General features: G+C 39.7%; 1 protein-coding gene and 1 long non-coding RNA gene across 3 annotated transcripts; one reads left to right on the forward strand and one right to left on the reverse strand.

Annotated features, from left to right (window-relative positions):
* The first annotated feature begins 699 nt into the window (after window positions 1–699).
* Window positions 700–3,464, forward strand: apof (apolipoprotein F). The gene is made up of 2 exons (XM_038696699.1): window positions 700–876; window positions 1,371–3,464. Exon 2 carries the CDS (start codon window positions 1,405–1,407, stop codon window positions 2,695–2,697), a length of 1,293 nt encoding a protein of 430 aa, XP_038552627.1. The 5' UTR covers window positions 700–876; window positions 1,371–1,404; the 3' UTR covers window positions 2,698–3,464.
* A 6,962-nt stretch (window positions 3,465–10,426) lies between these two features.
* Window positions 10,427–13,404, reverse strand: LOC119886164. 2 transcript variants are annotated; one of them, XR_005441458.1, is made up of 3 exons: window positions 12,907–13,404; window positions 11,150–11,318; window positions 10,427–11,065 (listed from the first exon to the last, which is right to left on the reverse strand). It is a non-coding gene; the product is annotated as an uncharacterized LOC119886164 (long non-coding RNA). The 2 variants fall into 2 exon arrangements; XR_005441457.1 differs by having other exon boundaries at window positions 10,427–11,062; window positions 12,907–13,224.
* Window positions 13,405–13,454: the final 50 nt, after the last annotated feature.

Genomic DNA, 13,454 nt, shown 5'->3' on the forward strand with positions numbered 1-13,454 from the left:
ACCTTTTTGAGCTACATAACCATTTAAAAACCCATTGGAGTATCTGAAAAAGGCATAGATCTGAAAACAGGACTGTTTTTTCTTAGCTTAGGTTGACGTTTTGGAGATACATGGTTTTCAGAGGACAGCGACAGCATGCTCCAGGGCAGAGTCAAGCTATTCTGAGAGCTCTGACAGCCAAAGAGATGGACAACCATTTCTATAGTGAATAGGGCTTCAGAGAATAAAATAAGTCCTTTCCTGAATGAAGTTAGTACAGGGAAGATATTTGTTAAGATGCAAAAACACATGGACAGTGAACAGGTTTGCTGTAACAAAAATACATACATACATTATGCATACATATATACATTATGATATGGAGTCTTACTCTCCATATTTATAATCCTATATTTGTGGATGAGTTCAGTCTTTACCTCGGATACCCCTGTTTTCCTCACTTGTCTTGGCTGTGTAAGAGATTAATTTGCTCACGGCATGAGGGGAGATTTCTTTCAAGTATTTGGGTCAAAAACAAAACCTACCGGCTGAGAGAGAGTGAGAAGAGGGGAGAAGGGGTGGAGGGGGGATGAGAGGACAGCAGGGCAGACAAACAAAACTGCTTTAGAACACATGGACTTTCCCCACGTGAATCAATATTCAGGCCCTGATCTCCCTGTTGAGCAAGGGGGACAAAGAGAAGAGGGAGCTGAAAGACAGATGAGACAGAGGGAGGGCTGTGGGATGTCATGTGTAAAGAAGGAGATTCTCATTGGAGGCAAAGAGAAAGAAGATTGTTATGCATGTTTTGAGATAAAAAGGACAACAGAAAAGCAGCCCACATGCTGAAGCCATCTTGGTCGCTGTGCTACACTCTGGACTCCAGATATATTTCAGGTAAGTGCTGCCACAGGATCAGAAGATGCAATGAAAAAACAATTCTATTTTTTTAGTACTCTACTCTAGTCAGTGTAGGAAAAAGAACATGCATACATGTTTCAGGTCAGTGTGGAGGCTCTGTATCGAGATGCGTTGCTATTTCTTGCATTGCTAAAATATGCTGAAATTATTCTTTTTTTGTTTATTTGTAATGTGAGCCGATGTTTTCTTCTGCGATATTTCACAGCTGCTTTCCTGTAATGTGAAAACGTTCACATTTGTAGTATGTCATAGAGGGACAAACTGTATTCTTGCTCATTTTAAAATTTGGGGCCTTGATTTGCAGGCAAACTGGATGTCTTATCTACTATCTTAGTAAAAACAGGTGCAGGACTAATTTTAGAATGATGCCACATTAAATAAATGAAACTTGTTTTCAAAGAAAATGGAGTAGGTACAATGACAATTAATTTGTTATGTTGGCTTGTTTTTCTTTGTACTGATTAATGCAGTGGCTTTGGGGAAAAAAGCTCTAACAAGGGTGGAATGATGTCCTCTGTGATGAAGTGGCTGATTGTGATCCACCTCCTGCTGAGTGAACAGGCTCTGTGCAGGGTCCCACCTCCTCTGGCACTGAGGAATACTCTGCTTTCAGGAGCTGACTTCCATGAAGAGGTAGAGGAGAAAGCCAAACTGGATCATCAGTCTCACTTAGGATCCCAACTCCAGCTTGGTCCCCCATCGCCACAAAAACCTGGTCTTGTATCAGTGGTTGTGGAAAAGGAGGAGAGATCTGCCAAACATATAATATCAGTCCTCAGCGCGAAGCTTCGGGGGCAGATTCAAGATCATCTCCGCATTCAGGGGAATGTCAGCTGTGAGGAGCTGCTGTCTGCCAGCACCGTGGATGACCCATCATCCTCTATGTTCCCTCAGGAGCTGTTGGGTCTTTCTTTAGTGCCTGTGTTGGTGGTGGCAGGCTGCCCACAGGAGGCACAGACCCTGGTGCTCAGGCTGTACGACCTGCTGGGAATGGTGGATACAGAGGAGCTCCTGATGGAGGTGGAGGGTCTGATAGAGAGGAGGATGAGCAAGTCCGCATCTACGCCAGCACCAGGGAGGGATCAAGCAGGGCGCCACATAGAGGCTGTGATGTTTAACATCCAGCAGCTCGCCACTGTGAGAGAAGGTACATCTAAACAGGAAGAGCACTGTGAGGGTTGGACAAGGGTGAATGGAACCACACTGGTAGGAAAAGCTGTGGAAGGAGCCACAGGCAATTTAGAGGAGGCTGCGAGCACCTGTGAGAGACTGGGAGTCCTGTGTGCTGGTGTGACCAGCAGTGGACCTGGGAGGTACCAGGCAGTATTTAAAAAAGGCAGTCGAATCATGCCCTCTGAATCCACAGAGTCTGAATGTTGGATCCGCCAGTGCAGCGCAGAGGAGGATGTTTCGATCCCTGCTGCACCAGGTGGACGGATGAAGCGAAGCCCCCAGAGGAGCTGTATCAACAAAAGCGAGGAGCGCGTGTACAACGTGGTGGAATGGATCCCTGCGGTCAGCACCCTCTACAACCTTGGCACAGCTGTGTATTACGCCTCAGTCAACTGCTCTGAAACAGCCAAGGAGAGAGCCATCCTGAGTGCTGTTGACCTCGGCACAGACGCTCTCATGGTCGCCACAGGGGGGACTGTCGGGGTGGCAGGCTACGCCCTGGGTGCAGGGGTGAAGACCGGTGTGAAAGCTGGCGTCAGGTATCTGCTCAACTCCATGAAGCATGAAGACGACGTGCTGGTGAACCAGTTCAGCTGGGAGGAGGGCGTCATAACTGTCCAGTAGACTGAAGGATCAATAAATCAACCTGTGAAGCTTTAGCAATAAATATCGTTAGTTTATACATTTAAAAGAAAAAACAATGACACAGGATCAGTGTTTGTTAACTGAGATGGTTGAGGAGCAATTTGGTTTACCAGACTTTAAATGATCTAGCGTATTTGGAAACAAGATTACACATCATTTGTATTACTCAGTGGATTATCAGTCATATTTCAAAAACTTTAAAAACTACACAAACTTTATTTTACGCAATTTGACACAATAATTATTCGTTATTGTAGATGATGTCCGTGATTTTCAATTAAATTTCAAGTCTTTAAAGTATATTTTTTGAGACACACTAATTTAGTTAGAGTAAAATGTTAATTACCTTACACATTTATTGTAAACAGTCTTAGTAATATATAAAGATAGTCATCAAGTAAGCCTTTTTGCTATTTAGAAAAATACCTCGCTTGTGTATAATGGATAAAATAGTTGAACCATTTATCATATGAAGCAGCAGCTTTTAAAGAACTGGTCTCAGGAAATTAAACCTTCAATTCCTCAAGACTTTGATTTTGCCCTACACCCAGTGTCTTTTCCTCTGTTCACCGTCCTTCAACACTCTTTTCTTCCCTCTCATCAAAACATTTTGTCAGGTCAGAGTCATATTCTCACCTATGGTGTTATTGCAGGGACAATAGGCAGATAACAAAATGTTGTTGTTTTAAATGTTTTTGTCATTAAATGTCAATAAATTGTATATTAAATCTGTTTGCATCCCGTGACTGTCAGTGTGGTAGTTTAGCACACATGCATATTGCTTGTTCATATTGCTGGTAAATGAAACTGTGGAAGACTATGCACATCGCAAGAAAATATTTAATGTACACTACACTTTATTTTTTATCTAGTATATAGTCACGGTGTGCAGACTTTACAGGTTCCTTATATAGGCTATATTTACATTTTAAGTTATGGCTTCAATGCACTACTTCTACATAAAAGAGAATAGTGTAAAAAGAGACAATAGTGTAAAGCATGTTTCTTTATGTACATTTTTAAATGAAGTGACAAAAAAAGGCTACAGAAAGGCTACCTTTACATCGAACAAATAATTACCGGCAATATTTATCATTCTAGGATCATTGTTAAACTGATTTCATGACTTTTTAAAAAGCAGTTTCCTTTATTTTAGCTGAATGTTTCAACTAAATCTTAAGACTATGGCTTTGACTCATGTCTTTGAGAGTTCAAGAATCTTTACTACACTGGATAGCTGGAGGCTAATACGGGTGGCAAGGTAATAATGACTTTATTTGTATAGCACTTTTCAAAACCAAGTTACCAAGCGCTGTACAGTGAAACAAACATGATCCATACTTCAAAATGTAAATGAAAATGAAATTAAAAATCAACAATAAAATCAGCATTAAAAAAAATAAAACATACAATAACAGCAATAATATAATATATATAAAAACGCCAAACGATAAAAGAGAGTTTTGAGAAGAGATTTAAAAGAGGCCACTGAGTTTGCCTGCCTGAGATCTCTGGGCAGGGAGTTCCACAGCTGAGGGGCCCGAACAGCAAAGGCTCGGTCACCTTTAGTGACTTTGGAAACACTAGTAGAGCCCTGCCAGAGGATCTCAGCCATCGGTCCGGCTTGTAGGGAGTTATCAAATCAGAGATGTAGGCAGGAGCCTGTCCGTTCAGGGCTTTAAAAACAAGTAGTAAAATCTTAAAATCAATTAAAAAACTCACAGGTGACCAGTGAAGGGCGGCGAGGATTGGTTGGATGTGGTCACTCCTCGTAGTGCGAGTTAAAAGCCTGGCTGCAGCATTTTGAATGTAATCTATGAATATTTCCCTTACTTATAACAGAGTACAGAGCATTGCAGTAGTCGAGTCTTGAGGAAATAAAATTAGATTAGGTAGCTTAAAGCAACATTATATAGTAATTTTATCATTAACTAACAACTTCAAAATCATTTTGATGGGACTCTCACTTATAATAAGGTGAATGGCATTCAAAAGTAAGAGAGAGTGACGAACAAGAGTAAATCTGACTGCCTTTTACTCATTGGCATGAGCTAAAATTGCTGAAAGGATGCAAGACAGATGCTGAGCTGGTCTTCTTTCTGTTGGACTAGTCAGTAATAACTTTTCAGCTGGCATGTTGTGCCTTGTTTTGTTGCGTTTGCTTGATGTTTGGCTGTGTTAGCAAAGTTTCACAGACAAAGGTTTAGCTTTAAAGCTAAAGCTAGCTTTAAATCTCAAGTTTATGTTAGCAAATTTACTAGATTACTGACTCGACATTTGTAACGTTACTGTGCACATGCATTGGTTTCTGTCAAGCTTTGTGGGATAGTTTACCATCCAAGTTTTAGGCAACATTATGCTGCTGCTGCAGGTGGAGACGTCCGTGACTTCACGGATTACGTCAGCTAAGGGGTAGAAGCAAAGAGAAAGAAGAAGACGTTGACGGAGCTTTAAAATATATTTAACGGCCCTGCTTGAAATAAAAGGCTTGCAGGCAGACACCAAATTCTTTCATTGGACACAGTTGGACAAGCAAGCAATATGCTATGTGTTGTCACACTTGATGCATCTTTAAAGCGGTCCTTAATTACGACAGCTGTGAATTAAGCAGTAGGGGTGCCAAATCGCACCAAATCTTACTTGATGTTGCTTTAATGTGCATAGAGAGATTTAGTTTAAGAAGGACATTGAAGGTCCCACATCTACTTGCTGATTTTAAAATAAACAATGAACTTAAAGAAAAAGAACCATATAGCCTATCTGCAGGAATGTTAATAAAAAACAGACAATGTCTGCCTGTTCACCCCTGCTCCAGTCCTCACCCTCCTTTCCAAACAGTGCTGCATGCATTCTTCCTCACCATGCAAAACAACAGTTCACCACATCAGTTAGGAGCATTTACATTTATGATAAGAGCTGTTGAAGTTACTAATTGTCACATGTAACTACAAACATGCTCTTTAAGTGCAAACAATTTGAGGTGAACCACAGTGTGGGGTACACGCTGACGTTTATTACAATTAAGAGACCTCTCTGTTGAATTTTCATGCTCCCTCTGTTCCTATGTAGTTTTCCTCCTATAGTCAAAAGACATGTAAGTTAAGTGAACTCAATGTGCTTGTTTGTCTGTGTATGTGTGTTGGCCCTGTGACAGACTGGTGACCTGCCCCAGTACCCAGTACAAGATAACCACAAATGGATGATATGTGTTTTATCATGTTTATAATGTGCAATATATATAATAATAATTATGTCTCTTTTGATTCTGAGTAGTCTCTGTACACATATTTACCGAACAGATAAATTTGCACACGTCACATTAGCTCTCTGAAAGCAGTGGAAATAGACAAGGAACAAGCTGGGTCTTAACATAAGCCCAGTACAGCACACACATCCTGCTTCATTGTAATAGAAAAAGGGATTTGATCATGTTAGAAGAGCTACACTAGTTTAATATGTAATTAATAACATTAAAATTTAGAATGTTAAAATTTAAATATGTCTGTTTTTCTAGAAGGAAAATAACCAGTTTTAAACCTTTTATCAGGTTTAACCATTTATCCACAGATATAATGTTTGTTTTTGAAGTTATCAATGGAAGGTCGGACACAATTTTTTCTGACCTGCGGTAAGCTGACTGAGCAGCAAACAACAAAACTACTGGGAAATTGATTAATTAAAAAATGAAGTGAAGGTGAGTGAAGGTGGTTGGTTGAAGGGAAAATTCTTCCATTGACAGTGTGTGCTTAAGCAAAGATTGCCTTTCAGCTCTAGCCCCAGCAGCGTTGCTCTGTAGTGTAGGCAGCATATGTATTTATTTATATGCTGTGTAGCCGACACTTCAACTAAACCCAAGCCAGAGGGTCAGGACAATTTCCATAAACCTGGACCGATCACTGCACCAGTGCATTAAACATGTCTCTCTATGGAAGACAATGGGCTGTAGCTGTAGCTACCATTGAGGACTCTGGGGTCCTCTGCATTATTTTTAAAAATGTGGAGGTTTTAACCACCTGACAACGAGTTTACATTCTACAAATACACACAAATTACGTTTGGTTGAATTATGATATTTTGTAAATTACTTTTAAACCGCCTTTAGGTCAACACAAAGGGATCAAATTTACAGGGAATAGCATTGCATAACTATGTATAAAGGGAATGTGAATTAAACTTTCTCTGAAATATAATATATGGCTATACATACATATACATAATTTATGGTTCGAACAAAAATGTTGGGGAGTGAATTTAAATCAGGGCCTTTGATTTTATTCAACCTTTTTTCCCAGCCCCATGAGTTTCTGCATGGCAAAATTTAAACTAATTTCTGTAGGTGTCTATGACATCTACTGGTGATAGTGGGAATTGGAGATAGGATAAAACAAATGCTGCTGTAATGTCCACAAAGGTCTGGGTGTACCAGCTGAGTGGAGAAAAATCTACCTCTATTGGTCATTATCAGGGCTGAACAACTAAAAATAAAATAAAATATTATATTAAAAAAAGTGTTATATCCAAATTGCAGGAGCTGCAGTTCATTGATAAAGGTAAAATGTGTCACAACATACCATTCAAGTCTACAAATAATATTCTCCAGATGTAAGGAAACATGTTTAGTAACAAAACCACAGTAAAATCACTTCATCATCATTTACATTTTTTTTTATGAAATGCAAAAATGCAATGTTAGTCAAAATAATATGATGTGATATGCACATATAGTTCAGCCCTATTTTTCGAATAAACACTTTGCTCTATCTTGTGAGAGAGCTAGAGATCAGGGCTAAATGATGTGTAATAAATAATAATTTGCTGTTATTTTGACTGATATTATGATATGAGTCAAAATTTTAGTGGGAATGTAATTTTTTAATGAAAAAATATAAAAATTATGACGATTTTGGTGGGGTCTGTACAAAAAGAGCATGTACCCTTACATCTGGAGAATATCATTTGTAGGCTGGGTATCTCTGTTGCGCCACAATTCCTCCTTCTGTTCTTAGTTGCTTCAGCTGCTCTATAGCACCTTCCAGAGGGCAATTTAATAAATTTATGAGTACAGAATCAGACGCAATTTGTCTAGCTTTTTGTTTCACCTGGGTTTTATATACATCCCAATTGTTTCTGCTCTTTCCCAATAATCTTAACAGCTACATTTGTAATTCTGCACAATCTGTTTTTGTCCTTCGCCCTCAGGTGTCCATACCATGTGCATATATTAAAAGTTAGAATGCTTTCAATGAGACTTCGATAAACACTCTGTAGGATATTTTTGCTTATGTTGTAGGAGTCCAATTTCCGGATCAGATATAGATGCTGTATTGCTTTTTTAAAAACGTTCTGTGTGTTGGCTGTGAAAATTAATTTACAATCAAAAATTGTTACTAGATATTTAAACTCCTCAACTTTCTCAGCATTCTTATTGTTAATCAAAACAAGGACCAGCATTGTGGTGTCTCATGATAGCTAGCTCTTTAGTCTTGTTTTCATTAATAAAGAGGGCACTGTGCTCACACCTCTTAGTGAGCTCTTTAATATGTTTGAGATATGTTGACTGCTTGGCTGTGTCTCCCATGCACTACTACACTTCACTCTCTGTGGCTAGATTGTAAGGAACTTTAACCCACTGTATAATGTGGCTTTTGGTGTTTATATCCCAAAGTTGCTTGATCAGAATACATTTCTACAATTAAAAGCTGAGCTAAAATCTATAAATAAAATAGTATAAATCTTAGACTGCTGTAGATGTACAATATTCATCAGTGTCAAAGTTGCGTCTCCAGTACCTCTGCCCTTCTTATATGCAAACTGAAGTTGATCAAACCATTCACTGAGAGATGTTGAAATATGATTGACTCTGAACCTTTCCATACATTTACATAATGCTTATCAATGCGACTGGTCTAAAATCATTGAGCTCTGTGCTTCTTAGGGATAGGAATAACATTGAAGAATTTCCATATTTTGGGAACAGAATTTTCAATTAATAAAAGCTGGAATAATTTTGTGAAGACTGTTGTGAGCTGAAACCTACACAATTTGAACACCCTGCTCACCATCTAGTCCAGTCAGATTTAATTTTGGCCAGACTTACTGCTAACTTCTGACTCCGTCAGTACAATTGTGGACTGATCATTGGTGTTACTGAATATGTCAGAGCCAATATGTTACAACCAGAACACTGTTGGTTATCAAATCTGGAATAAAACTGATTCAGTTCATTAGCAAATGATACCCCTTTAATCAACAATGTTTTTTTCCCCCTCTCTACCCCACATAAAATTGAGTCCTTCCCAGGATATTACCAGAAAAAAAAGCAGAGTCTCTACCCTTTCTTTGTATTTAACCTTATTTGTATTTGTACTTACCTTACCATATACATACATTGCTCAAACAAATTAAGGGAACACTTATTCATCACAGTATAACATCAAATCAATTAAACTTAAGAGATATCAATCCGTCCAGTTAGGAACAAAAGAGATTGTGAATCAGTGTCAATTGTTCCAGTGCAAATAAAAGTGACAACAGGTGCACTAGAGAGGAAACAGCAAGACAACGCCCAAAAAGGGAAATGTTCTGCAGGAGGTGGCCACAGACAACTGCTCTCCTTCCTGACTGACAATTCTCTAGTTTTGTGTTTTGGTATTGTTCTTGTCACTACTGTTAGCATGAGGCAGTACCTTCAGGTTGTACAGGTAGTCCAGCTACTCCAGGATGACACATCCATACATGCCGTCACAAGAAGGTTTGCTGTGTCTCCCAGCACAATCTCAAGAGCATGGAGGAGATACAAGGAGACAGGCTGTTACATGAGGAGAGCTGGACAGGGTCATAGAAGGGCATCAACCCAGCAGCAGGACCGGCATCTGCTCCTTTGCGCGAGGAGGAACAGGAGGATTAGCAGAGCCCTACAAAATGACCTCCAGCGGGCTACTGGTATGCATGTTTGTGACCAAACTGTCAGAAACAGACTCCATGACGGTGGCATGAGCGTACAAAGCCCTCTAGTGGGATCTGTGCTCACAGCCCAGCACCGTGCAGCTTGATTGGAATTCACCAGAGAACACCTGAACTAGCAGGTCTGCCATTGGCGCCCAGTTTCTCTTAACAGATGGTAGCAGGTTCACACTGAGCACATGTGACGGAAGTGAAAGACTCTGGAGACGCCGTAGTAAACGTTATGCTGCCTGTAACATCATCCAGCATGACCGTTTTGGTGGTGGGTCAGTGATGGTCTGGCGGCACAGACCTCCACATGATAGCCAACGGTACCCTGACTGCTGCTAGGTACCAGGATGAAATCCTTAGAGCCATGGTCAGACTTTAACTGCTGCAGCCTGTGATTTACATTTTCTTTTGGGTGTGATTTTGAATCCTGCCCTCAATTAGTTGGTGATTTTGTTTTACATTGATGTCATTTTGTTCTCAACAAATTACACAATGTACAGTAAAGATTTGGAACTTTTAAATATTGTGATGTGTGTGATTTAAGTGTTCCCTTAGTTATTTTGAGTAGTATATATAGCCACTTCGGTACATTATGTTTGGGATTAGGGTTTAAATTGCATCTGTATTTATATTAAATAAAGTATTAGTAATAGAATATAACTTTAGTTATATTCACCTAGGGGTACCCCTCTTAAACAAGAGAAAATTGATAGCCAGTTACCCAATTCAGTCTCATGAAATATAACCTACTTAACTATCAATTTGGAATCTGATAAATAATTAACTATAACCTAAGTTACCATTAATAGCAAGTCAGTGTAAGCATTTGGAGTTCTACACAGAAGTGGGATTTCTCCCACTTGGTACAGTAAAATGTTACAAATTGTGCCAGTAACAGTAGACGAAACTGGGAAGCAGATGCCATGACAATGAACTAACCTATTAAGGAATTAGTTTGGTAAAAAGGTCAAAGTGCATAGCAATTTAGCTGTGTTAATTTGTTGTATTAGAGTGGATTTTAGAGTGGGATTTCTCCAAGTTGGTGCAGTAAAATTATAACCAAAGTTTTGCCAGTTATAGAGGAAGACATTACGAAGCAGATACCATGACACAAGAGAAACGGAGCAAATCAACCAAGAATACATTGGTGCAGCACCTCAAAAGAACAATGGACTAAAGAGGACGACAGATTTGGGCTGGACCTGTCAGAGTTTTCAGGCAGAGGGGACTCAAACGCAGATCAGAGTTTAGACAGTTTTTTCAGGGGAGTGTAAGCGGGAAGACGGAGGTTCAGGACAGAGGCTCCCTCCCAGGTTCGGGGTAGGAGGGAAATCTGGGAGCGGGAAGCGTCCTGGCTGCGGGCGGCACCGAGAGCTTACTGGCTGGTAGTCTGCTGAGAAAGAGAGAAACAACAGTTAGACAGAAACAGACAATAACCACGATGATTCTAAGATTGACTGTGGCTGACACGACATACGTGTGGAGATTCAACGATCCAGCAAGGACTGGATGTCTGAGCCTCCTATTTAGGCAGTGGCTGATTGTGGGACACAGAGCAGGTGTGCTGATTGTGGATGGGTTTCAGGTGAGTGCAGAGCCCGCAGCAGACACGCCCCCAGCTCCCCGAACAAGCTCACAGCCGGGGCCTCGTGACAGGACCCAACAAAAACAAAACAATAAACCAAATACATTTTTAAAGCAAATCTTTGTGTTTGACACATTCTTTTTAAGCTATGTTGCTATGGATATACTGAATATTGCTATACTCTTTAAAGTCACTGTATTGTTAGGGTTCATGGACAAAAACATTAAGCTTTTAAAATTCTATATAACATGCATGCAAAAGATGGCGATATAAAGTCTTGCCTATACTGTGATTTCCTTCTCACACTATCACTGAATTCACCATTAACAACTCACATGAGTTTATGATGTTGTATGGTATTATTTTAATCAAGAGACAGTAGACAGTACCTTTTCTTTGTTATTGTGTTTTGATTAGGAGATATGAGGCAAATTACATAATTTGGTTATGATTGTGATGTGGTTATGATAATTTGGTAAAATGGAATGGAATAACAAATGGAATAGTGAACATCATCTTCGCATATCACCTTGACTAAAGGTTTCACAAATTTGAAAGTGGGTTTCAGAGAGCATTTAAGGTTTACCTAAAATGTCTAACACGCTTTCTCAACAAGAGGTGCAAAAACAGCTAATTGGTCTTTCAGCAATCTAAGTTAAGTTTCTCTTAAGCTGCGAATCGGACGCTAACTCAACATTGTGCATAATTACTGAAGTACAATTTTATGCCTCTGCGTGGATGTTTTGGGTTGTCCATCTGTCTCATTCTCGCAATGCAATATCTTAGGAACACCTTGAGGGAATTTCTTACAATTTGGCACAAACTCAAAGTCACTGTGACCTCACAACACACATTTTTGGTTAAAACTCAAGAACTGATGACAATATTTCACAGTTGGTCAATTAGGTGGTGACACTAATCAGCGTATTGGAGTGCACCATGCTAATCGTGATCCTGTGAGTGAGCGAGTTTCCCCTACAGCTCGTAAAGAGGCTTCCATCTAAAAATGCCAGGAGGAAACAAAAGCACCACATGTTGTGGAGCTATAAGAATCCATCTTTAATAATCATCAAGTGATAATCCTTCATTTATCTGTTCAATAATGTATATTTGTTGGAATCATACATGTGTATCATCAATATTATATTAACTTCCTCTTAGCCAAAACATACACTTTATACTTTTTATTCAATACCTTCCAAATATTCACTACACTTATTACATGAGTCTGGACAGACATGAATGTAAACTGTAACTTGACTGGTTGGCGGTGGCATACAACTGTAATTCTAGCACTTAACATTACCTGAGTACAAAAATAATGTAATAGCCTTTTATACTTAATTATCTGCCACTTATAGTTACTACCCTGCTGGAAAAACCAGTATGGACCAGCATAATTCCCATGCTGGTCTATGCTGGTCTATGCTGGTTTTTCCAGCAGGGTAGATACTTTGTGATTTTACACACACATGTTAACTTAAACATAAAATATAATGCATAGATTAAATTATAAAGTTGTTATTCTGACTTACACTAGACACGGGGGTTTTCAATGTGACTGCGGGCATGCCCTCAGACAAAGCTTCAATTCCTGGATACCCATGGGATCATTATTATGTTAATTGATACAATAGATAAACACTCACCATTTGAGCCAAGATAGCATAATATTGCTGTTTCACGTAACTTCAGACTGCACCAAATACATTCAAATTAAGGTCTGTCCTAAGGCATTTTTTACTTTCTGACTGATAAAGTGGGAGGAACTGTTCCCCAAAACTACTCTGAACTCTCTCTTTAACCAAATCACATTAGACTATAGATTGTTTCACTTCCATTCACTGAGCCTCCCCTGAAACCGTCTGAAGCCCTACTGGGGACCTTGAAAACCTCTGGACTAGACTATTAAAGACACACAAATTGTTTGGCCGCTTCATTGCTTTCACATCGTCATTTCTCGGTAAACGTTCAGCTGGGGCCGTAAGTTTCTATTTTGCTCACCACTTCCCTCACTACAGATTGACGTGAACGTGTACCAACAGCGTGTGCTGTTTTGTGTCCGGGTCCACCAGTGAGCTGTTAGATTTGATCTCACGAGGAAACTGTGCGACGTAACGCGGACATTTCGGCTCTTAACTGCTTTCACGGCAGTTGTGTCAGAGCCAACATGGAGCCCGAGGTAACCCTGTGAAGA

The sequence above is a fragment of the Micropterus salmoides genome, unplaced genomic scaffold, assembly GCF_014851395.1.
Source record: "Micropterus salmoides isolate LMB-PRFRI ecotype aquatic unplaced genomic scaffold, ASM1485139v1 Ms_hic_scaffold_4, whole genome shotgun sequence".
In the NCBI taxonomy this organism is placed as follows: domain Eukaryota; kingdom Metazoa; phylum Chordata; class Actinopteri; order Centrarchiformes; family Centrarchidae; genus Micropterus; species Micropterus salmoides.